Source organism: Cyrtonyx montezumae, unplaced genomic scaffold (assembly GCF_038088225.1).
Source record: "Cyrtonyx montezumae isolate F1298 unplaced genomic scaffold, pur_monq_1.0 scaffold_16, whole genome shotgun sequence".
Taxonomy (NCBI): Eukaryota; Metazoa; Chordata; class Aves; order Galliformes; family Odontophoridae; genus Cyrtonyx; species Cyrtonyx montezumae.
Window position 1 is genome coordinate 11,161,625 of NW_027071892.1, and position 23,845 is coordinate 11,185,469.

Here is a 23,845-nt window from a genome sequence, read left to right on the forward strand (position 1 = left end):
ATATTTCCTGTCCTTATTTCGGACACATTTCCAGCCCTCACACCAATAAAAAATGCTCTGCACAGCCCGGATCGGAACTGCATGTGACTGTACAAGGGCTGCGCTTGGTTCCACCCCCTCCTTCGTAGCTGCGTGGCTCACGTTGGGAATTTCTGCCAGAAAAAATTGCTCCTCAGAGATCGGATCGCAGGGACGCTGCCCGGACACATCAGGGCTGGCTCACGGGAGACCCTGGGAATGGGATCCCATGGGAATGAAATGTCATCCCTACACCTGCGTAGGGTGACGTGGCTGCAGCGGCCCCCCCCTTACATCAACCCTGCTGACAGCACGTGCCCGGGCAGGTGAGCCTGATGCATGCACAGGCAGATATTTGGAGGATTTTCCAAAGAGGCTGTGGGGGCTCCCGGCTGGTCCTGGACCTCTGGTGCTGGAGCCTGGTGGGTGCAGAGTTGGTCAATATCCTGAAACGGGATGCAGGATGTTATGAACTACAGCTTCTCCTTCAAGGCAGGGAGTGCTGTTTGCACCCGCCGAGGCTTCCCATCTCCTGCACACGCAGGGAGCTGCGGGAGCACAAGGGAGTCCTGTTTTCCTTGGCATACAGATGATGCATACCCGCGGGTAAGGCCCTAAGCAATGGGTTTTCTACGCAGAAAGGAAAGATATGAGAGGGACCCGGGTTGCAGGGGTGCTGCTGACCCGCTGGGCTCACCCCACCCGCAGGACAACTCCCTTTTTTGCCCGCCCTACTCACTTAATCGTCGTCACCTTGTCCGACAACCAAAAAATTCCCCTCTCAGAGGCGGGCAAGGCGGTAGCCCCACCCTCTCTCCCATTCTACCCAATCACCGCGGAGTTTTCCCCGTGAGGGGGCGTGTCCACGCCTTCCAGGCCACGCCCCCTCGCGGTTCTTCCCCCGCCGCCGTCGCGCTGGGTCGGATTGCGTTGTGTATCGTGCCGTGCCCCAGCGCCGTGGGGCCGCCGTCAGTCATGTCCGTGCCCAGAGGTAAGAGCGGGGCCGTGCGTGGGGAACGGGGAGGACTGGTGGGGCGTGCGGGGGCTGCAGGTCGGGCTTCTGTGTGGTTCTTCGCGGGTTCTGTGCTCCGCACCTGCAGCCCACGCCGTGTCCCGAGCGCGAGTGGGCAGAGCGCGGGGCCGTGTGCGCGGCGGAACGGCGTGGGCTCGGTGCCACGGGGCTGGCGGCGGCAGAGTGCGGTGCTCAGCGTGGAGCATCCCCGTCCCGTGCGTGACACCTACGAGGGAGAGCGCGGGTGGGTTCCCATCCCCGTCTGTTGAGCGTGGCCGCGTGCGGCGTTCCGGGAGCGCGGCGGTGTGTCGGTGACACTCCGGTGGTGGCCGCTCGCTGCCCCCAGGTGAGCCCTAAGGGGGGAGGGGGGTGGCACACGCGGGGCGGGGGGCGTGCCCGCTTATCACCGGAATGAAATGCTGGGGGTTTTCCTCGCTGGGGAGCGATGCCCTGGAAACTCGCCGTCAGACGCCATGTGAGCAGTGAACGCACCTCGGCGTGACTGCTTTTTTTTTTTCCCACCCCCCTCCCCCCCCCCAAAAAAAACCGATCCGTGTCTTAAACGGAGGGAATGTGGACCTGAGTTTCCTGTTTGCTGTGTAAGCGGGGGGGAGGGGGGGGTGAATCAGCAGCGATTTGCGGCGCTGCGAGCGGAGCTGCTGACTCACGGCTGCGGGGCAGTGCCCGCTGCGGGGCCGCTCAAAAGGCGCTCGGGAGCGCGCCCGGCCCCGCACCTCGCCGGGAACGCGCGTGGATGGAGGGCCGAGGTGAGCGCTGCGGGATGCGCTCCGCGCCGCGCTTGGGCCGTTTGTTTCCGAGAGCCGCTCCGCCCGTGGGATTATCGCTGGGTTTCGCTTCTGCCTTTGCTATTCCTCGCCCTGTGGACGGTTTGTTGGCCGCTTTCTGGGGGTGCTGGCGGGACGGGTGTGGGTGTCGCGGCCCGGAACGTGCCCCGCTGCCCTTTAGGGGAGTTTGTTGCTTTTGGGGTCCCTGCTCGGGTTGAAGGGGTGATGAATGGTGTCCGCGGCTCTCGGGTCGGATCCTTCCGCCCCAGACCTCGCTGCCGTCATTCGGGTGTAGTCACGGGGCCGTCTGCTGCCTCCGGAGTGTTTGGGGCTGCGCGTGGCCGCCCGTGACACGCGTGATAGGAATGGTGCCGGGCGGGAGCAAGCCTCGCGCTAAACATAGCTGCTGAGATAAACACCTTGTGGGGATTACGCAGGGCTCGGTGCCAGGATTTCGGCTTTCTTCCTCTTCCCACTGCCCGGATCTGGTCCCTCGCGGGGAGCGGTGTGTGGGAAAGCGATGTGAGATAACGTGGGACACTGAGCAGCGGGGCTGGGGTTTGCTCCGGTGTGCACAGGCTCTCCCAGGTCAGCAGCGTGGCCTCGAGAGGTGTTTTAGGAGCTCTGTGACTCTGTGGGGTTTGGACCCCGTAGCATCGCTGTCACTGCGCTGATAGGGGCAGGCTGCTTGCTGGGGGAGCAATGGGACAGAACCTATTGTCTGGGGGTGATTTTAATCCACCAACCAAAAGCTTGGGGTTTTACCAGTGTGACTCAGGGCTGCTTGTGGGTATGCTTGGGGCTTGGTACGGTCGGAGTCTGAGCCAGAGGTTCTGGAGTGGCAGAAAGGGGTTTTTTTATGGTGGAAACTGGAAGTTCCCATTCTTTTTCCTCTTCTTTATCTGCATTCCCAAGGAGTGCCCGGTGAAGGTACAGCTGCAGCTCCTTCACCCTCAAAGAATATGCCAACAGCTGAGCACAGCTGCAGGTACCACCCCAGCACCTTCCCTGGCCCTTCTTGGCCATGGGTACTGGCATCTAATCCTCTGTCTGCAGTGGGAATGGGGTTTGTGGCCCAAGGGGGTGCAGGCAGACCCCCTCTCACCTTTCAGCTGTGACAACGGGGCTGTATTTCTCTCTGGGGTGGATTGCGGTGTCTCCACTGCAGCCCTATTGCAGGAGGGGATGGGTAGATGGGTGCCCTTGCTGGTTGAGGGGAATGCTGTGATGTCGGGGCACAGTGGTAAGCATTGTTTTGGCTGCAGGCAGCTGGAGGTCGGAGTGCTGCTTCCAGGAATTGCTGCAGCAGCTTCTGGATGAGCGGGGCCAGGCTGTCCAACAGAACACCTGAGCTTGGTTCTAAGGGCTGGGATTGGGTTTCTCCAGAATGGGATGTGCAACCTTGGGTGTGCGTGGTGATGGCCCCACATCCCCAGTCCCTCTGCTCTGTGGCTTTGTGAAATGTTTGGATATCTGTATTTCATAGAGGTTTATATATGAAGGATACACTTCCTTTAAAACTTCTCTTTAGTAAAAGAGGAGGAGACACAGACTTACCAGAAACTGTTTGCAGAGCATCCACCCTTCCTGCTCCCTGTACCACTACCAAAAAAGAAAAGAAATCTCCCTTAGGGAAGGAGGAAGCTGCAGGCTGGCTCCTGTCTGAGGCTGCTGACCTGGGCTGTGGTTTGGTGCTGGTGTCACCTCCTGTGTCCCATCCCACAGTGTGATGGCTGTGCTGTGTGTTGCTGTGACCCTGGGTGCAGGATGCTCTCTGCCTCAGTGTGGCTGATATTAGGCAACCTAAAGCTTGTCATTATCGCTTCTTGCACATCTTGGGGGTTCAAATTTCCAGGAAAGAATACAAACCATCTGCAGCTGGTTTGGGTCCTGCTGCTGTCCCTGCAGCAGTGCAGCGAGCGGAGCTGTGCTCATACTGTGCCCCTTGGCTGGGCTCTCTCTTTTCCCTGTTTTTTTTTCCCATCAGAGCTCACTGTTGTAGGCAGATCCGTGTTTGCAGGAGGGCTGAGGCCTGCTGTGTGTGGATGGGTGAGCACAACCTGTGCCCACAGCCATGCCTGCTGCCTGCAGGCAGCAGGGCTCCTGTGCAGCCACCAAAAGTGACGTGGCTCCTCCTGCACGAGCCGGATGTGTTCCCCGCAGAGCCTTTTTAAGAAAGTCACTTCTGGAGTTAGAAATCCCCCACTGCTGCGCAGTGCTTGGTTTCCCTCTTGAGATGCTGCCAAGTTGCACTTCAGCCAAAGAGGAGAGGTGCTGGTGCTGGGGTGAGACAGCAGCCCCGTGCACCCATTCCACTTCTGCTTGTGAAACCCACGCTGCTGCGGGGTGTGCTGAGTGCACTCATGCTTGTTTCAGAGGCTTCAGAGGTTTCCTTGGTCTCTGCAGCTAAACCCGATCACCCCGTGCCATTGTCACCTTGGCTGCCTTGTGCCACCTTCACATCCATGGATTGCTGTCCCCAATGGTTTGCTGCTCGCAGGACCGGAGTGCAGGTGCACAGAGACCAGCTCCGTCCTCTGCTCCTTCTGGCAGCGCTCATTTTCCTGAGGGCTGGCAGCAGCAGCACGCTGCCAAAAAAGGAGGCAGCTGAGCACGCTTCGTATTGCAGCTCTGCAGCCTCTCCAACCCATCCTGTCCATGTTCAGGGTCAACCCTTAATGACTTTTGGCTTTGAGCATCCTCAGCTCACTGGGGGGCAGCTGGCACTGTGGCTGTGCCCCACGGAGGCACTCCCCTGCCCCACAGCAGCTTGCTGCAGGGCTGGCTAGCTGTGCTGCTGCCTGGTGTGGTGATGGTGACTGAAGGAGGTGCTGCTGGAAAATCACGGGTGCACTTCCACAGCAATTGCTGATGTGTGCCTTGAGTGCTCCCCTCCAGCTGCTCTCCTGTCCGTGCCACTTTCCTGCAGGAGCTCACCCTTGATTTTGGGTCCCCACAGCAGCATTTCTCGTTGGGTGACCGTGGGTTTCCCCGGGGGCTTTTCAGCCGTTCCCTGTGTCGTGTCGCGTAGCTTTGACGTTGCACTGTCTCCTCCCAGCTCTACACTGCATCCTGCTCCTTCTCCCCAGAGTGCTGCTTTCAGGCTCAACCTGAGAGATTAAAAATAATAATATTGTCCTTTTATTATTATTATTATTTCTGTTTTAAAATGGAAACAGTTGTTGGAAGCACTGAGTGCAACCCAGGCACTGAGTAAGCCCCCGGGGCTGAGCTGGATGCTCAGCACCAGCATCAGCCCCTGTGTGGGGTGCAGCCTTCCTGGGTGCTGTGCTGGGATGTGCAGGCACTGCTGCTTCCCACTAGAGCTTTGGTGCAGTGAAAAATCAAATCCACTGGAGCAGGAGCTGTGCCCTTCCTGCTGGTAGGAAAAAAAGGGGCATTTTTTGGGGTGGTGCTCAGCTCTGTGGTGAGAGAGGTGGGAGGGAAGGTTGCTGTGAGTTCTGCATGCCTTCTGAGCTTGTGTTTTGCAGTGTTTGCTGATGGGAATTTGATCATCCCGAGCAGCTGGGGCTGATGTGGATGGAACATGGGTGACCGTCCCTGGGATGGAGGTGCTGTGGGGGGCAGGGACAGAGCAGGGCACAGTGGTGCAGTGCTGTAAGCAGTGGGTACACCCCACGTTGCTCCTTTCCTTTGTCCCAGCTGTATGTGTGGATGTAACTGGGGGAGAAATGGGGTTAAAAGCAGCAGGTGAGACCATTGGGTCTGCGAGGCAGGAATACTTGTGCTGCTGCAGATGGGGTTCAGGTGCTGTGGGATTTCCTGCCCTAGTGGTGATGCTGGCAGTGACAGATGGTGCTTCCAGCACCACTCCTGCAGGGTGCTGCTCCCAGGAGATGCCCTGCAGCTGCTTTGCACTGGGGTTTTGCATGGCTTCTACTGCACAGCTGCATTGCTCTTAGTGCATGTGCAGTGCATCCTGTCATGCCACAGTGCAAATCCAGCTGGGGGATGCTTCTGAGCTTCTAGGGTCAGACTGGGCTGTGCTGCTGGGTTTCCCTGAGTAGGGTGGTTGGGGTCTGTGTGTTTTGGGATTTAGTGTGGGTCATTGAACTCCAGGCACTGCTGCTAGCCCAGAGCATCCACCAGGTGTCCCTGGCCCCATCCACCCTTGGGGGTGCTGTGTGAGCAGGGAAAGGGTGGGAGAGGGCCTGGGAGTAGGCTGCTGTTGAGCTCATTGCTGTTGTTAAGGGTGTGCTCTTCCCCTCATTGAAACCCAGCAGGGAGTGGTGGGTGAGGTTTTGAGCTTTGATTTCCCAGAGCCTGGCAGTGGGGTGGTGGCCGTGGGCACTGACACCCAGTGGGGTCAGCTCTGAGGAAATGGCATTGCCCAGCCATTGCTTTGGGGCTGCATGAGTTCCCAGAGCGTCTCCATGCTGTGCTGGGGGCATCATTGTGCAGCAGTCGTGGTGCTGGGGGCGGACATGGCAGCGTTGTCCCCCTTGGGGTCAGGCAGTGCCACCCAAGAGCAGCTCCGCATCAGCATCCTCTGTGTGCTAATGATCTCTGCTTGAAACCGTATCCCGGGAGCAGGGCAGCTCCCAGAAAATACCTCCCACGGTCCTCCTGGGATGCGTGTGAGCACTATTTAAACTCAGAGCTGCTCATGACGTTGGTATGTGCCTTCACCTCGACCTCTGACTCTTTTTTTTTTTTTGTGCCCGCGCTGAGCAGCGCTGCTTTTTTGGGGGGGGTAAAAGGGGAGAGCAGTGATGCTGTGCTGCCCTCCATGCACATCCATGCAGAGAAGTGGGCGATTCCTCCACCCCTCCTGCACTATCTCCAAGCGATCTCCACACGGCCGTTTATATTTCGCCAGCAGAGACGCCCTCCCAGTTGTCACCCGGGAATAGCTGCCGGTATTGTCATGGAACAATATTTCCTCTATTTGTTGTGGTAATAGTTGTTAGTGGTGCAGCAATTAGCACAGCACCTGCAGCACCCAGTAACCCGGTGTTACTGCTGCAGGCACCGAGCGCGGGTGCAAGCCTTTGCATCCCCCGTGCCCCCCTCTGCGTGCAGTCGGGCTGTGGGATTGCCTCGGGCAATGCCTTTGGGCACCGGGCTGGGGGGTGGTCTATGGGGACTGGAGGTGGAGAGGAGGTCCCTGCGAGAAGGGTGGGATGGAATGGGATGTGCAGTGCCAACGCTGCGCTTCAATGTCTCCCGGAGCTTCTGACCCCCCCCCCCCCCTTCTCCCCGGTTTCCTGTTGACGTCACCGCTATTTCACCGCTGTGCAGTTTGTACAACTGTTGGAGCTTTCGAGTGTAATCGGAGCGGAGCTGCTGCCCTTGGCTCGCAGGGTCCCCGTGCTGCAGGCTGCATCCAGCCGTGCTGCAAGCTGCGTGTGCTGAGCCCGCTCCTCTCCCCACCTCCTCAAACCCCCCTCCCCCCCCCCCCAGCGCTCCCCGCTGCAGGGTGTGTGCCGTTTCTGTTCTTCCTTTCTGGGAAACCATGGACAAGAGGCAAGGTACGTGTTGCAACTTCCAAACAGCGTGCTGGGGGGCTGGTCCTGGTGCTCAGAGGGGACGGTGCCACTCCTTGGGGTCAACCCGTGCAGATTTCCATCTTTCTGCTTGCTCTGGGCTGGGGGGGGTTGCTCTGCATTTGCAGCCGAGCGTATCTATTTTTGCAGCCAGACATCTATTTTTAAAGCCCTGCAAAACCTGCTTTTTTTTGCACGGGTCTGAAACGCTGCATCTTCATTGCACGGGGTCAGCAGTGCTCAAGGAAACTCTTCCCAGGCAGTGCTTGCTCCCAGCCTTGCACGCCTGTTGCAGCAGAGCCAGCACCTTGCTCCCTGCAGGCAGCTCGCTGCTGCCCGGATCCTTATTCCCTTACCACTCTTCATTTGGGGGGAGGTTGCATAATACTTATTACTTTTTTTTTTTCCCTTCTGGCTCTTCCTCTGCGGCACTGGGACCCACCCTTGAGCCCTCCGTGGGTCGAGAGGGGGTTGGATGTACTCCAACCCCTTTCCCAGCATCGGCACAGTCCTGCAGCAGGGCTGGACCTGGAGCCCAGAGCTGGGAAGGTTTGATTTCAAAGGTCGGCTCAGGCAAACAGCCGTATTGACAGTGCTGCGGGTTGTCCTGCTTGCTTCTCTCCACCCACACGGAGTGCGAAGGAGAAACCTGCTGGGGAGAGCTGTGGGGGATCCAGGCTGGAGTCGTGGTAGCTGGGATATGAGGGTTTCGGTGATGAATGAATGCGGTTCCATGAAATGTCAGCTCCTAGCTGGTGGAGATTGCAGTGCAAGGGGAAAAAATATATATATGTGCCAGTTTCTTTTTTTCTTTAGGAGGAAATGGGGACTTTCTTAGCATAGAGGATGTACTTACGTGCTTGTGGCATCACGTGGTGACAAGTGTGGCCACGCTGGGGACTTCGGTCAGCTTGTGTCTCCAGTGTAGTTCTGGGAGGGGCAGGGATGTGTCCCCAGGCTGCCCTGTGCACGTGTTGTCACTTTCAAGCTGTGGAAGCGGCCTCAAGTTGCTGCGAGCAGTGGGAAACACAGGTTCTGTGCTGCACCTTCTGTCCTTCAGAAGCCCTGCAGAATGAGAGCATCTCCTTGCTTACAGGCTATGGGGATCATTCTCCTCATCCCAGCCATGGGAGGGAGGTGCTGGGAGCCTGGCAGCTGGTGGGGAGCGGGGGCATTGGGATTGAATTACAAGGCTGTGCTGTGCCCATCCCACTGCACAGCGTTCCTCTGGCAGCAGGCGTGCCAGGCTGGGCAGTGGGATGGGGCTGCTGTGATGAGTACAGGCAGAGCTGCAAGATGCAGCCCTTCTTTGGCTCCCAGAAGTTTGGGAGCAGCATCCCAGAAGGAGAGTGGTGTATTTTCTTTTTGTTGGTGTGGGTTTTCTCGCCCATGGAATTGGTGCTTTGGCAGCTCTAGGAAGTGCTTTTTGGGGCTGGGCACAACCAGGGGGAGGAGAATGCTGCTGGCCCTGCAGAGTGGTGCTGCAAAGCTCAGGGCAGTGTTTTGGGGCTGCTGGGGCACAGAGCTCTCCTTGCAGCTGAGTGTGGGCTCTGCTTCACAGGGCATGACCAATGCACAGAGATGTTGTGATCCTCCTGTGTGGTGCAGGGACATCACACAGGGGATCTCCTTGTCCTGCACAGAGCCATTCATCTATGCTTGCAAATGCTGGGTGTGTAAAGGTGTGTGCATGGATCCCAGCCCCAAGCTCCCCGTGACCCTGATCCATGGGGCAGATGCTGCAGCCTCTGGCACAGTGTGGACCCTGCTCCCTCTGCGTGAGTCACCGCTGTGCTCCGACCCAGCACTGTCAGGGAGCTGCACAGAGGGAGCATTGTGCTCCTGCTGGGGGTTACTATGGCAATTGGGGAGAGGGAGAGCAAACAGATGCTGCAAAATAGCAGCCAGGATGGGGGGGCATTTCGGGGCTTGGTACGAAAGGCCAGGCTGTGCCACGTGAAATGGGAGGCAGATTCAGGGTGTTCAGTTAGTGCTGCCCAGGGCATGAGCCAGCAGGAGGTGGGGGTGTGTGCTGAGCCCAACCTGGGGTTGGTTTGGGTGCATCCAGCAGTTCCACGTGCACACAATAATGCGTGCACACTGCTGTCTGCATCTTGGGATGGGATTGCATGCCCTGTGGAGCTCCCCCTCCCACTGGCTGCAGGAGTGTGCTACATCCCCATGTCCCAGCTCTGTGCCCTGCCCTGTCTGCAGGAAGGGAAGGCACTGCTGAACCAGAGGGCAACATCTTGCATTTGGCTGTGCTTCGTGTTTGCTCAGCCAGGTATTTTGCAGTGCTCTCAGTGCAGGGCTATGTATAGCTCCCTGTCTCATCCCAGCTGGGTATGGGATTGGGAACAACCACACAGAGCAGGTGCTGAGACACACAAGGGATTTGCAGGGCTCTGGGGCTGGTGCTGCAAACCACAGCAGCCCTGTATCCCTGTGGGGCACTCGAGCAGTAGAGCAGGACTCTGGCTCCTTCCTGTTCAGTGTAAGGTCTCAGCCTGTGCATGCTGATCCTGGTGTGGCTGGCAGCTCCTGCTCTGTGGTTCCCCTTGGTGGCACATGGGAGTGTTCCCCTTTAGGATCAGAGTTGCTGCTTGCTGTATGTGAGGTCTGGTGGCTGTTGTCCTGATGGCACAGAGCAGGGCTGGCTGCTTCTCCAGCATACACAAAGGTTCTGTCCCTTTCTTGCCCAGCTGGGATCATACTGAGAAATGATCAGTGGTTTCCAATCAGTGGTTTTCTGCTGGGAGCAGAGTGGGGTGCTGTCATGGCCCTGGGCATGGCCAGTGGTGTGAGGACATCTGGTGGCTGTGCAGCCCTGGACAAGGCTGGGTGCCAGCTGCCCTGTGGCATGCTCCTCAGCTCCTGTCTGGGACCATAAGGGATGTACGATTTGTATTGGGTACTTTGGAGTGTGAACTCTGACCCGGTGTTTCCCTGCTCTCTTTCAGATTCCAAGGGATCCCTGGAGCCACACAAACCAGGTGGGTGCCCTACAGACAGAGCAGCTTCATCCCCAAAAGAGGAACCCTTACTGGCCACGGGGGTTGAGGAGTGCTTGGGGGTGGCTGGGAGCAGGGCAGGGTGTGAGAGCTGCAGAGGTGTGCTGCAGCTGAGGGGTGCTGAAAGGAAGGAAAGCTTAAAAAATGCCCATCACTCATGTGTGCGTCTTCTCTTGCAGTGAAAGGCAAGAAGAAGCTGAGAATAACATGTCCTCCCATCAAGCAGCCTCCTGTCAACACCACGTGAGTGCCTGCTCCTGCAGCCAGTTCTGAGAGCTGCAGCGAGCTGTCTCAGGCCATGTGGCCATAGAAGTGTTACATCAGCTGGTTGGGGTTTTTCAACTGGGGATCTGGCTTATCAGTGATGAGTATGAGTACATACATACATGCTGTGTGCCCCAGGAGCTGCCTTCTGGGCCAGGACCTGCAGCAGGAGCAGGGGTGGGGGTCCTGCCCTCAGCTGGTGGCATCCTTCACTCTGTGCCTTGGCCCACTTGAGTTGCTCATGTTGTTGCAAGGAAGACATGGAAGCTTTGTTGTTCCCTGCTGCTCTGCTTGGGGCTGGTGCCTGGCTGCATCTCAGGCACTGGGATTTCTCTGTGCCCTGTTTGCTGCTGCTTGGTATGTTGTTATTCTGTGGGGAGGTGGGGGGGGGGAGGACAGGACCAGGATGACAGCGCTTGGTTTGAGAAAAAGCAGAAAGCTGAAATTCCTTCTCTGCAGTGCATCTCCACTGCTGAGCTCTGCTCGCTCCAGAGAGCCACGATGCTGTGAGGGAGCAGTGAATCCCTCACTGGGGGCACATCCCTGAATCCCCAGGCTGGGCAGATGGACTGGAGCTCCTTGCTAACAGCTTGCAGCCTGGTGTGCAGACTGAGTCCTGCATGCTGTCTCTTTCTCGTTCTCCAGTGTCTGAGTGTGCCCTGGTGCAGATGTCGGCTGCAGTTTGCAGGGTGCTTTCATGTCCAGAGCACTCCTGTTCAGACTGGTGCCAGGTCCCCACCATTCATTTTCTCTGCACTTTCCAAGGTGTAATGCAAATATTTGCACAGTACCAATGCTTTTGCTGCAAGCCTGAGTACTTCCTTGAAGCTGCTGCGGTGTTCTGGTAGCAATGAGGATGCTGAGCAGGTTGCACAGTTCCCAACCTGACAGTGTCAGAGGAGTTGAACATAGGAGCAGGGCAGAAAGGGTGAAAGTAGAATGTGTGCCTGAAATCCCATACTGCCAATAGCAGAGAATGGGAAGCCAATTGGGGGGGGGGAAGCTATAAAGGAAGACTTTTGCCTACATGGTGTTGTGCAAAGTGTGACGCTGCTGGCTGCTCTGCATGCCAGGCTGCCTGGAACAGGCTGTCAAGTGTACACAAATGACTCAGTGCAGAGGAATTACCTGTTGTTCCCTAGGCGTGTTTGGGGCGACGTGGCCATGCTGTTACAACACCTGCCTGTCAAAACACGACAGCTGCGTTGCTCCCCGCGTGGGGAGGGTTTTGTAGCTTTGATGCAGCCTCACCTCGCTGCTCCCTGGGCTCCTGCTGCCTCTGTGGGTGGTGTTGGCTCGATGAAAGCCTTTGGGAGCGTTTGGAGGGGGCTGGTGTGCACCCATAACAATGCACTGTGGGAAGCAGTGGCCGAAAGCACCTGGGGGCACATGAAACCTGGCACTGGAGAAGGGGGTTTTGAGGCTGTGCTTCATTCTGACTCCCTTTCTCCTTGCAGGCCACCAAGGAACCTGGACTCCAGAACCTTCATCACCATCGGAGACAAAGTACGTGTTGATGTTCTTGCTTCCAATTGTTTGCCTCCTGTATGGCAGTAATACAGATCACACTGCTGTGACAACTTGTCAGATCAGATCTTTGTGATCCCAAGCAGCCTTTAAGCCCCATTGTGTCCTCCTGGTGCAGCCTCATGGGACACATCTTAGGAAGGGTGTGAGGTGTCCTTGAGCAGGACTTTTCCCCTGTTGGCTGTGGGGGTATTGAGAGCATCAGGGAGATGGGCACATGTGGGGTGAGGCTTCGCCCTTAGTGGGATCTGCTCCCTTGGCAGCTCCCTCACTTGCACCCAGCCTGGCTGCTCTGTGCTGTCCCAGCCCACGTCCCTTTTGTCCTCATTGCTGCTGGCATCCCACCAGAAGCTGGGCTCAGAGCTCTTCTCCAAATCCTTCCCAAGCAGCCTGATGAAAAACACTGCTAGAAATAGCTGCCACCTCCTTTTTATTTCATTCTCTTGTTACAGGCTCTCCTGGGGCTGCAAGCTACCTAAAAATATGGTGCGTTGGGTCAGTCCCATCCTTGGTGCAAGGTGTGAGGTTTTGAGGGGAGAGAAGCAGCCTGGGCTGGGTGCAGGAGCTGCCCCACTGCTGGGGTTGTGTTCTGGCTGTTGTATTAGTTGCTCAGGGAGAGGCTGTGCCCAGCAGCCTGGGCACAGTGCATGCAGTGGGAGAACTGCTGCCTGGGGGCAGCTTTGCAGGCTGTACCCTCCCTGCAGTGTGTTGTTCTGAGGGGTCATGCATCTGTGCTTTGTCTGCTCTGAGCTCTGCAGCTCAGGTTTGCTCTGGGTGCTGAAGAACAGCGCAACATGGGATGGAGGAGTGGTGGGGGGAGAGGCAGCTTTGGGTTGTGAGATGAAGGGTGACCATCTGATCCATGCGGAGCAGAGGGGAAGGGGTGCTGTGTGGGGTTTTGTTCTGTTGGTCATCTCTGCGTCTGGGCAGGGCTGTGCTGGTTCCTGGAGTGTGCTGGGAACTGCCAGCATCTGGGGAAGCCTGCGGGTAAATGCCAGGAACAAAAACACAATGCCCTGGAACAATCAGAGAACACGTGTCCTGAAAAGCACCGCTAGGTCCTTCCTGGAGGCCCCTGCAGGAGCTGTGAGCCTGCACTGTGCCTCTGCCCAGGGCAATGAGGTGGGGGCTGTGTGAGCATAGCCCCACTTGGATCCTCTGTCCCACCTGAGTCAAGCTGCTGCTTCCCCGTGCCACACAGCATAGCTTCCTGCTGAGCTCAGCCCCAGACCTCCCTCAGCTGCCCATCACCCCTATCTGGCCTGAATTAGTGGGGCTGGTGGCTAGTGTGGCCACCAGCCTGGTAGCCCTGGCTCCCAGCACACTGCTGCCCTTCTCTTCCGGGTGCAGCTCTGCTTCCAATGCTGTGCAGTGCTTTTCTCACCCTTTGCTGCTGCTGGGTCAGTTTGGCATCCCGGTGTTATTTTTGTTCCCTGAGACCGGAGGGAAGCTGCAGGCTGGATGAAGTCCTGCCCGGTTGAAAGGAGGTCTGTAACTTATTAAAAGCGATGAATGCAGCCTCCAAAAATAGCCCATGTCTCACTCCAGCAGTATAAGCCCTGCCCAGCAGAGCAGACAATTACAGGGCAACATGTGTTGGGGGAAACTTGTCTGTGGGATGTGCAGAAACTCACTGCCAGAGAGGCACTGAGCCTTGGGGCCCTTCCAGCAACACTGTGCCCTCTGGCAAATCCCAATCTCTAGCTTAAAAGGGGTATTCAGTGAGCCCCAAGCAGCCAAAAATACATCCCTCTTCTCTAAGCATGGTGGGCTGCTGGGATCCTGTAGGTTAGGGTGTGCTCTGCATGGGTGAAGTGCAAGCAGTGAACATTGTTTTTGCAACTGACGTGCTGCTGCCTGGTTTTGGTTTGATTTTTATTACGTTTTTTCCTTACAGAACTTCGAGGTGGAAGCTGATGACCTGGTGACTATTTCGGAGCTGGGCCGCGGGGCCTATGGCGTGGTGGAGAAAGTGAGGCACGCGCAGAGCGGCACCATCATGGCTGTGAAGGTGAGGATGGCTTCTTCCTGGTGGGGCAGGGGGGCTGTGGGGACAGAATGGGGACAGAGATGGAGGCTTTTTGGGTTTGGCAGCCACCTGTGTCCCCTTGCAGCCCAGTGTTTCACTTAGGTGGTATTGTCTGTTATGGTGCTGTTTGTAAGAGGGCATCTGGGAATCTCCGAGGGGTGTGCTGGCTGCACAACTCCACCTACATCAAAACAGATTTTTTTTTCTTAATATTTCTCAGAGGATCCGTGCCACTGTGAACACTCAGGAGCAGAAGAGACTGCTGATGGACTTGGATATCTCCATGAGAACAGTTGACTGCTTCTACACCGTCACCTTCTACGGAGCCCTATTCCGAGAGGTGGGGGGCTGCTGCTACACAGCTCCTCGTGTCTGTGCGAGTCCTCTGAAGGCACAAAACTGTCACAAACCACCTCTGTTTCCCACAGCCGAAGTGGGCTGATTGAGGTGGTGCAAAGCCCAGCTGTTTCAGCAGGTCCCTTTGCATGGGTTAGCAGGTGCCAGAGCACATTGACTGTGGGCTGGGCTGGATTTCAAGGGCCACCCGTGGAAGTGGCTGTTGGGAGTGCTGTTGGTGGTACCCCAGCATCAGTGCCCATTGCTATAAGGTGCATGCTGATGTGTGGTCAGCAGTGGCTGTACCTCAGGGGCATTGGGTTCCCCTGGGTGGAAGCACAGAGTCCCTCTGTCTGTCCCCACTGTGTCCTTTGGTCCTTGGGGGGGGATGGTTGTAGAATTCCCTATAGCTGCTTTCTCTCTGCCTGCAGGGTGATGTTTGGATCTGCATGGAGCTCATGGACACTTCCCTGGATAAATTCTACAAGAAAGTACTGGAGAAGAAGAAAACCATCCCAGAAGACATTTTGGGGAAAATGGCTGTGTCTGTGAGTGCCTCCTGTGTTTTGTGCACCCCCCTCAAGCTTTGCACACTCCTCATGCTCTGTGGTTTGCACTCCTATTGGGTTTACTGAGTGCTGAGCTATGTGTGGCTGATGGTGCTCTCTTGCTCTGTTTGTCTGCAGATTGTACGAGCTCTGGAGCATCTGCACAGTAAACTGTCCGTAATCCATAGAGGTGGGTGCTGAGTGGGATTCACATAGTGTGCTGCAATACCAGCCTTGCAGTACCTAATGGGAAGGCTCCTTCCAAGGAGATGTGTGATGTGTGCCTCTGGGATGCCTACAGTTGGGGTCTGGTGGACACACCTGGATGCCCCAGGCCTGTTCCAGAGGTGTATCCTTCACACATCTTCTTACTCGATGTTCTCCTCCTCTTTTCCACATGAGGGGTTGGATATATTGACTGAATTTCTTGCAGACTATATATCTGTAGGCATCTCTGTCTCCCTCTGAGTACTGAGATGTATTGCAGGCAGCATTTGAGGACAAAATCCCATAGCCTTCCTGGTGGGGTAGTTCTGGTAAGGGGAGAGCTGAAGAAGACCTTGCAAATCACTGATGGGCGTTGTAACAGCCAGGTCCTGCTCTTCATCTTAACACAATTCGTCATGTACTTGCACACCGGGTCACAGTGGTCTTGAGATGAGCTGTCCTGAGAGCTTGGTTGAATTTTCAAGGCTGTGTTGGCTACATAAATTGCCTCTGAGGAGCTGGATGTTGGCTCCTCAGTATTTTATTTCAACTGCAAAAGGGTCGGGGGGGGGGGCGTTGTTCCTGTTTCCCTCCCCAAACTTCTCTCAGGTCATTGGGGAGTTCCCTGTGCTGTCCCAGGCCCCATGATATCTCTACAAAGGCCCCATCTGTTCTCTCATGTACACTCTTGTAGATGTGAAACCTTCCAATGTGCTCATCAACAAGGAGGGACATGTGAAAATGTGTGACTTCGGGATCAGTGGCTACTTGGTGGACTCAGTGGCGAAGACAATGGACGCTGGCTGCAAACCATATATGGCTGTAAGTGTGCTTGTGTGCAACCCATCCAGCCTCACCTTGAGGAGACTGCTTCTTAGAAACCACTCTTCATTTACCTCTGTCCTGAGGTTGAAACCATTACAGTATGCTCTGGGTTTCCTGCCTCAGCAAAGCCCTCCAGGGTTGAGTTTACCCCTCCCTGTAAGCCCTGCAGTTTAATAGACTCATAGAATCATTTAAGCTGGAAAAGACCACTAAGATCATCTAATCCAACCATCCTCTTGGATTGGAAGGCTAGGAAGGCTGCTCCTGGCTAGAAAATACCGAGGCTTTCTTTGGAAGGATCGTTCCATTTCATCTGCCATCCATGGCACTGGTGTGGGGGAATCCTGCTCCTGGGGCAGGCACCCTGCTGCAGGGATGATACAAGGGAGGAGGGAGTGCTTGTGGAGGTGATGTGGAATGGGACGTGGCTCTCCCTGGTGCTTGCAGATGTAACCTCAAACCCTGCCTTTGTGGGGATGTGAGCCAGGGGAATCTGTCCGACCTGGGTTTTGGAGCCAGAGATTGGTCGCGTGTGGTTTGCACTGTGAAAATGAGACAGAGCTGTAATATCTTCCGTTTTGCTGTTGCAGCCAGAAAGAATAAATCCTGAGCTGAACCAGAAGGGCTACAACGTGAAGTCGGATGTCTGGAGTCTGGGGATCACAATGGTAATGCAGAGGGCGGGTGCCAGCACTGTGATGCTGGGTGTAGGCTGGGGTCTGCTCTGGGGGCTCCAGCCTTGGGGTGGTATGTATGGTTAGCAGCAGCCCTGCCTGTGGGGCAGCTCGCAGCAGCCAACAGGAAAGGGAAATGCTTTCAGTTCCAAAATTGCAGCTGCTCAGGATGGTTCCTCTGCCTCCTGCAAGAAATGGATCTTTTAGAAAGCAGCTGAAATCTTCTGGCACAGGAGGACAAAGGAAATCCCAGTGCTGGCTCAAAGGGAGTGCTGCCTGGGAACAGTTCTGCTTTCCAGGAGACTGCATCTCTTGCTTAGGCTATTTCAGTGAAGTTTTCCTGCACCTTTTTAGCTGTGACCTTTGTTTTGGGCACTGTGTCCTTGCATTTGTGTGTGCTGTACAGATCTCTAACACTCCCTCTTGGTATCCCCATGCTGTGCAGAGCAGAGCTGGGCTGCCTGTAAAAGTGATCAGCTCCGACTCTCCTCTGAGGTGCAGGAAGCTGTGGGGTGGGAGATTGTGGCAATGACGAAATCTCTGAACTCTTCCAACACTGGATGGGAGAGGGGACTGTGCTGAAAGCCTGCCAGCCTGCAGCTGGATGGAGCCCCAACCTCATTCCCTCTAATATCTTCCTCCTGGGCTGGCTTCCTGATTTTTTATTTTATTTTATTATTATTTATTTCTGGAGGGGTTTGATTGAAAACTAGCCCTCTTTAGGGCTGTTGAGCTGCAGGGCTGATCCTAGCTTTATTCATTTCTCACATCCTATCCCTTGGCTTGGGGCGCCCAAGAGCTCCAGTGGGCTTTTTCCAGCTGGAGTAGATGGTGAAGCAGGGATAGCTGCAGTGGTTTGGCAAAGATCTTCTTAAGAGAAAACAAGCTTTAGAATATAACTTGTGTTTGTGGATCTCTTTGTGCCTAGCTCAGCCTTGCAGCCCAGAGGGTGGATTATGGTGAGATGAGCACTCCAGAAATCAGTGCAGAAATAGCATCTGTGCTGCTTTTATTATCTTTTTTAAATAACCCCATTTTACATACATTTTTCTGCTTCCTGTAAATGCATTAATTTGCTGAGCAGGCCTCAAAAGGAAGTACCGTTTGCCTCTAGGTCTGTGTATTTAAAAAGGGAGGGGAAAAAAAAAAGGCAGTATGACCCAAATTGAAAATGGTTTGTTAGGTGGGAAGTTTTTCATCTTGAATTTGAACCTGTGCAGCCTCTGCTGTGGGGCAGCCTTGGTGTCTCACAGTGTCCCTGTCCCCAGATCGAGCTGGCCATCCTCCGTTTCCCCTACGAGTCCTGGGGCACCCCGTTCCAGCAGCTCAAGCAGGTGGTGGAGGAGCCCTCGCCCCAGCTGCCTGCAGAGCGATTCTCCAAGGAGTTTGTGGACTTCACAGCACAGTGGTGAGTGCAGCAGAGGCTGAGTTGCTTTGGGGTGTGAGCAAGGTGTAGGGCTGGGGTTGGCTTTGGAGCCTGTTCCTCTCTTCCTCGCCATACTGAGCTGGCGTATCTGCTGCAGAGGGAATGGGTTTTGTTGCCTGAAGGGGTTTTGCTCTCGGCCTGACTCATCGAGGCTGCTTGGAAGGCACAGAGGTTTCTCTTCCCGTTTTACCATCAGTGCTGCTCAAGTGTTGGTGGTTTCTGGCAAAGTGGCAGTGAAACAGTGCTCTGGCAGCAAGTGGGTGCCTCTGGGTGAACCTGGTTTGTGGTTTTGTGGGTTCTGTGTGCAAGAGCTGCTCCCCTTGGGTGCCCCCTGCTCCTGGCCTGCTTGGAAGTGCCACCAAGCCCTGGGAGACGTGGTGGGGGAGGCTGCCTCCTCTCCTTCCCAGCAGGGCTGCCTCCTACTGGGCTTGGCAAAACCCCAAATGTGCCCTTGTGGTTCCTTTCCTGGGTGCTTCAGGGCCATGTGGTTCAGCTCAGAGGGAGAGGAGTGGGTGCTGCCCACCCAAGGTGAGGTGTGGTTGGGGGAAGGGGAGGTCCCTTCTGGTAGACCCCACATAAGAAAAATAGTAAGAAAAGATCCTACAGCCTTTTCTTTTTTTCTTTTTTTCATTCAGTTTAAGGAAGAACCCCGCTGAGCGAATGAGCTATCTAGAACTTATGGTAAGTGTGGGGCTATCTCTGCTGGCCTTCATCTGACATATGAAATGCATTGGGATAAAGGGTCCTGGACAAATAATATAGCAGGACATGGGTGTGATTTCCAGGCACGCAGTGGGATGGGTGTGGTGTGTCTCAGGTACAATGATGTATTGAGTTTTGTGGGTGTTAAGGGGGGAGGGGGGGATCAGGCAGGATGGATAACAGGAAAATGTTCTGCACCAGAGGGCACTGCTCCTGCAATGGGCTGCCCAGGGCAGCAGGCCTGGCCCTGCCAGAGCTCAGTGCTGGGACGCTGCTCTCAGTCACTGGGTTAGGATGGTGCTGCGTGGAACAAAGAGTTGGGTTTGATGGGGTCCCTTCCAACTTGGGATATTCAGCGATCAAGGCCAGGCTTTCTAGATGTTTTCTCTTATTGTCCCACCTGCTCTTGGAGGGTTTAGGTCAGCCACCCCAAATGGTGTTAGTGCAGCTGGGGTTAAACCCAGAAACACCAAACCTGAAAGCATTCAGATTTGAGCTGAAGAATGACATCCATGGGAGCCTGCAAGGGATGCTGGTGTCCACTTGGCCCAACATGGTGACACCCCTGGGGCTGTTCCCTGCTGGGCCATGACTGATGCCTTGCTTCTTGTTGCCAGGAGCACCCCTTCTTCACCCTACATGACACCAAAGAGACTGACATGGCCTCCTTCGTGACAGAGATCCTTGGTGATGACTCTTAACTGGAGCCCCACTGCTCCGTGCAGTCCCCACAGAGGAGCAGATGTGGACTCGAGTTCGTGGTGGTTTGCACAAATGGTGTTTCTCAGCCCCTGGACAGCTCTGGGCACAGTCCCATCACAGTTTCTTTTCTCTTTGCCTGAAATCTTCGAGGAAGAGCCTTGGAAGCCAACACCTTCACCCCCCCAACCGCTGCAGGCATGGGGAGGGGACGGTGCCCACAGTGTCCAACCTTGGCATGGTGTGTGGGGAACTTCTGCCTTTCTTCCCCTTTGCCTGGGGCTGGCAAAGAGAAAATGCTGCTGTGCTTCCCCCTCCTCATCTGCCCCAGGCCCCTTCCCCAGCATTTCACCTGGCTCTCTGCCTCACGTTCCTGAGCAGCGTTTCAGGAGGCTGCAGGGCCCCATGGGTACATTGATATCCCCACATGAAGCCATCCTGATGACCTCTGGGTGCCTCTGCAACACAGCACCAGGCCTGGCACCCCCTTCACTGCGTGATCCACCGCCCCTCTGAAGAGGAATAAAAGCAATTTCCCCCCAGCACACCCCACCATGAGCAGCAGCCCCTTCCTCTCTTGCTTCCTCCATGCTTCTCCTCCTCCTCCTCGCTCACCCCGGGGCTGCGTAGCACTGGAGAGCATGGTGCTCATGGACATCCACCACCACTCCTCCTCCAGGGGGATGCTGCGCCACCTCTCCATCCTTTTCTCCTTTTGGGGCTCACGTAAGACCTCACACTGTGACCCACCCCCCCCATCACTGCCTCCATCCGTGCCCCCTGTGTCAGCCCCACCCCCCATGGCCCAGCACAGGGGCTGCTGCCAGTTGTACATTTTCTGTCTATATATAACGGACTTCGTAACATGTTTCGGGTTTTACTCGCTATAAATTAAAGCCCTTCTGTGTGGGTGGGAGGAGGGAGGAGTGCTTCCTTCTCTGCTAAGCAACCTGCTGTGAGCCCTGATGTGTTCCCAGAGCAGCCCGTGCTCCGTCCGCCGTGTGGGGCCGTGGGTGAACGCACTGCTGTGGGGTTTTTTTATTTTAATAGATAAGAGTTTTCAGAGGGATTTTTTTCCTTTTCTAATATATGTATTTGTGTGTGTGTGCTATATATATTATATATTTTTAAATCAGCGATGATTGTGTGAATGTGTACGTGTCCAGCAGTTCTGCTGCAGTGCCCAGTAATTTTCTGACTGGGTTTGGGGTGGTGGCTGAGGATCCTCGAAGACAAACTGCCCTAAGATTATTACTTTTTTTTTTTTTAAAGAAATGCATCTATTTTTTAATTGAATCTTTTAAAAGAAAAGCAACAACCCCAACCCCTTTTCCTGCTCTTCCTGCCCTGCAGGTGTGGATATGAGGGTGTGCTGTCATCCCCCTGCTGAAGCACAATGTCCCACTGACCCCACAGCCCTGCACCCTTTGGGATGGAGCCAGGCTGGGCTGTGCCTAGGGATGTGGTTCAGCTCCCAGGGGTAGGGCTTGGGGCAGCACACAGTGACTTTCCCTTGAGTCTCACCCTGTCCCCTTGGTGCATGAGCCCATAGGAAACAGCACAGATGGACACATCATAGTGTGGGCAAACCCCATTCAGCTTCAGGCTGACCCTTAGCCCCCACCCCACCTCCTCATGCACAGTAATGTGACTGATCCACCCCTCGATCCCACTCCCCAGAACACCCAGTGCTCTCTAAACCCACACATCACCAGCCAGGTAGGACAGCTTTGCAGCTGAGATGTGCACTTGTAGGTTTTTCCAAAGTTGGTTGCTTTGGATTCCTTTTGATTCAATCGTGAGCTTTTGTTTTTCCTCTTTCTCCTTGCTTTTCTCCTCCTGGAGAAAGTCCAGACTTAGTTTTGGGGAAGGGTAGCACCTGCCCTTTCGTGTACTGTGTGATAGCATGGTGAGGGGGTTTGGGACCCATGGTTGGAGCTTTGCTGCTGGGCTGGGTCCTGCTGCTTGTGCCCTCCTGCCATGCACGGGGATGGCAGACCTGGTGCCCACCAGCTTGGCCTTAGGGTGGGAGAGAACATTGGGAAAAATGTCCTACCTGAAAGAGTGGTGATGTGTTGGAACTGCTGCCTGGGGAGGTGGTGGAGTCAGAACCTCAGAGATGTACCGAGACATGGTTTGGTGTCATAGTGGGGGTGGGTTGGGGTTGGCTTGTGGATCTGAGAGGTCTTCTCCAACCTGAGTGACTCTGATGCACCCCAGAGCCCCTCCAGCCATGTACTGAGTACAGTCTGTACCCATGAATCCCCCCCTTGTTTTCAATAAAACTCACCCCAAAGCACCCGTGTCCCCTCTTCATTTGTTGGAGCATCCTCGTGTCGTGTTCTCTCTCCTGGGCAGGGTGGGTGACAGCCAGGACCCCCTATGGGATGGTGACTCGGATGCTTTATATCGCTTGCATTTTTGGGGTACCTCAAGCTGCGGGCTGCAAGACCCCCCCGGGAGCATCACCCCGAACCGGGATGAGAGGGGGGGGTGCAGTGGGTCGAGCGCTCTCCCCGACTATCGGGGCGCTGCGTCCCCCCATGTGGGGCAGGAGCTGTGGGGCTGTGCCGCCAGCACAGGCATGGGGTCACCGTCCCAGGGCCGCCGCGAGGGGGAGGCAGCGGGCAGCGCTGTGGGGCCGTGGCTCCTTCACCCCCCAGCTGTGGGACGGGGAGAACAGGGGGGGCTCCACCCCACCCCACCCCCCAATCCCATCCCATCCCATTTTTTCCCTGTGAGCCCTCCCGTGGCAGGAGCAGGGGGACACGAGTAGGGATGCGCTGGGAGTGGGGATGCATGGGGGGGGGTGAGAAGCCCCCAGGAGTTGGTCCGGCATGAGGAGTGGGGTCGGGTTGAGGGGGTGGCTGAGCGCTGAGCTTGAGGGCTCCTCGTTTCAATTAGCAGCTTAATGGCTGCATTGAGACCCATTAAACATGTATCAGTGCCTCCGAGGAGAGAACTTGAGCAGAAGCAGAAAATTCATCACATTGAGTTCCCCTATTAGGAGAAGAGGTTTTTTTTTTCCTTTTTCTTTTTTTTCCGTTTCCCAGCCCCCTTCCCCCCCCCCCGTTTGTCTCAAATATGAGCACAAAGAGGTTATTTCTGCCTGCTTGCTTCCCTGTGGGCACACGGTGGGGTGCAAGCAGGCAGTGCCCAAAGCAGGACAGGCCCTCGTAGCAGAGACAGTGCAGCTCATCACACCTCAGCCAGCCCAGGACAGGGGACATGGCACCACCTGGCCCTGCTCTATGCTAAGCTGGCTGTGCCAGGCACCCAGTCCCCCCATCAGCCCACAGTGGTCATACTGGGAGCTGGAGCTGGCGACGCTTCTGGAGAGCTGATTGCAGGGAGCTCTCTATGTTATTTATTTTGCTTGTTTTTTCTTTCCTTTTTATTTTTCCTGAAGGTGGCTGGGGCTGTATCTAGGGCAGGGTTGGGTTTTTTTGGTTCAGGCAGCACGTGGGCTCCTTCAAGATCGATAGCGTAAATCAGCGAGCTCGCACAGGGCACTGGGTCAAGCAAGATGCATTCCATCCTCCCCTAATAGCTGTCTCAGCCCAGAAACTTCCAATGCTCCCGCTCTGGTAGCACCTAAGTGCTAATGAGCTGAAACTGCAGAATACCAATGAGACCTCAGCAATATGGATTACTCTCCTCACCCCAGCCAGGCAGCTGAGAAGCCCTGAAACCATCTCAGCTCGCCCCTGGGGTGCCTGGTGCAGCCCGTAGGGGAGGAATGGCCCAGGATGCATCTCCCAGTGGCACCCTGTGTGCAGAAGGTGGGTGCTTTGTTTTGGGGTGAGCGGAGCTCCAGTTTAACCATAGACATCCAGGTATTCTCCCTGGTAATTGGCCATATATACACCCCCCCAATAGTTGGCCTTATATATATCCGAGTTTACAAGTTTTGCACTATTTTCACCACTGTCTTGGGTGAAACACCTCCAAGCCCCTTCTCTCCATCTGGTTTGCAAGCCCAGCCCACGCACGGGCAATGGGCCCAAAGCCTGGAGCTGTGGCTCTTTCTGGAGCTGCATTCTGCTGCCCACCCATGGGACTTGCAGCGGGGCCAATGGCAAATCCCCATTTTGGGGTGCTGGGAAACCTCTGTGCACAGGACCCCAAATCAAAGCATAAGAAGTTGGGTAGAAGCTCCTACCCCGCCCAGCCTGTGCAGCCCTCCTCTTGGCTCCACATTTTTGCTGCTTTGGCAGAGGTGGGGGAAATATGGGGGCTGCAGGAGGAGCACAGTGCAAAGCCTGAAAATATCGA

General features: G+C 55.7%; 3 protein-coding genes across 7 annotated transcripts in view; 2 read left to right on the forward strand and 1 right to left on the reverse strand.

Moving 5' to 3' along the window:
- The window catches only part of TNFRSF13B (TNF receptor superfamily member 13B), a 159,624-nt gene extending 136,632 nt beyond the window's left edge, over positions 1 to 22,992 (forward strand). The window contains exon 5 of the mRNA XM_065732860.1: positions 22,980 to 22,992. The gene's annotated coding sequence lies outside the window, so the exon portion shown is untranslated. The remainder of the gene's footprint in view (positions 1 to 22,979) is intronic.
- TMEM11 (transmembrane protein 11) overlaps positions 1 to 23,845 on the reverse strand; it is a 377,196-nt gene that overhangs the window by 15,270 nt on the left and 338,081 nt on the right. The gene's annotated exons all lie outside the window — the stretch shown is intronic.
- MAP2K3 (mitogen-activated protein kinase kinase 3) lies at positions 936 to 20,046 on the forward strand. Of its 5 annotated transcripts, none has more exons than XM_065732851.1 (13): positions 936 to 1,009; positions 10,283 to 10,315; positions 10,513 to 10,576; positions 12,055 to 12,103; positions 14,022 to 14,135; positions 14,374 to 14,493; positions 14,921 to 15,037; positions 15,176 to 15,227; positions 15,939 to 16,066; positions 16,660 to 16,737; positions 18,012 to 18,151; positions 18,805 to 18,850; positions 19,489 to 20,046. In XM_065732851.1, the coding sequence occupies exons 1-13, from the start codon at positions 994 to 996 to the stop codon at positions 19,570 to 19,572; spliced, it is 1,041 nt and encodes a 346-aa protein (XP_065588923.1). In that variant the 5' UTR covers positions 936 to 993; the 3' UTR covers positions 19,573 to 20,046. The 5 variants fall into 5 exon arrangements, with proteins under 5 accessions (XP_065588923.1, XP_065588922.1, XP_065588925.1 ...); XM_065732850.1 differs by lacking the exon at positions 936 to 1,009 and adding an exon at positions 1,441 to 1,505; XM_065732853.1 differs by lacking the exon at positions 936 to 1,009 and adding an exon at positions 1,713 to 1,797.

What these genes read in the sequence shown, in the direction of transcription:
- MAP2K3 (XM_065732849.1), top strand. Translation starts at nt 6,566, where the DNA reads ATGCACATCCATGCAGAGAAGTGGGCGATTCCTCCACCCCTCCTGCAC. An exon ending in TCACCCGGGAATAGCTGCCG is followed by an intron (nt 6,696 to 10,282) that starts GTATTGTCATGG and finishes GCTCTCTTTCAG; the next exon opens with ATTCCAAGGGATCCCTGGAG. An exon ending in GTGGACTTCACAGCACAGTG is followed by an intron (nt 18,152 to 18,804) that starts GTGAGTGCAGCA and finishes TTTTTCATTCAG; the next exon opens with TTTAAGGAAGAACCCCGCTG.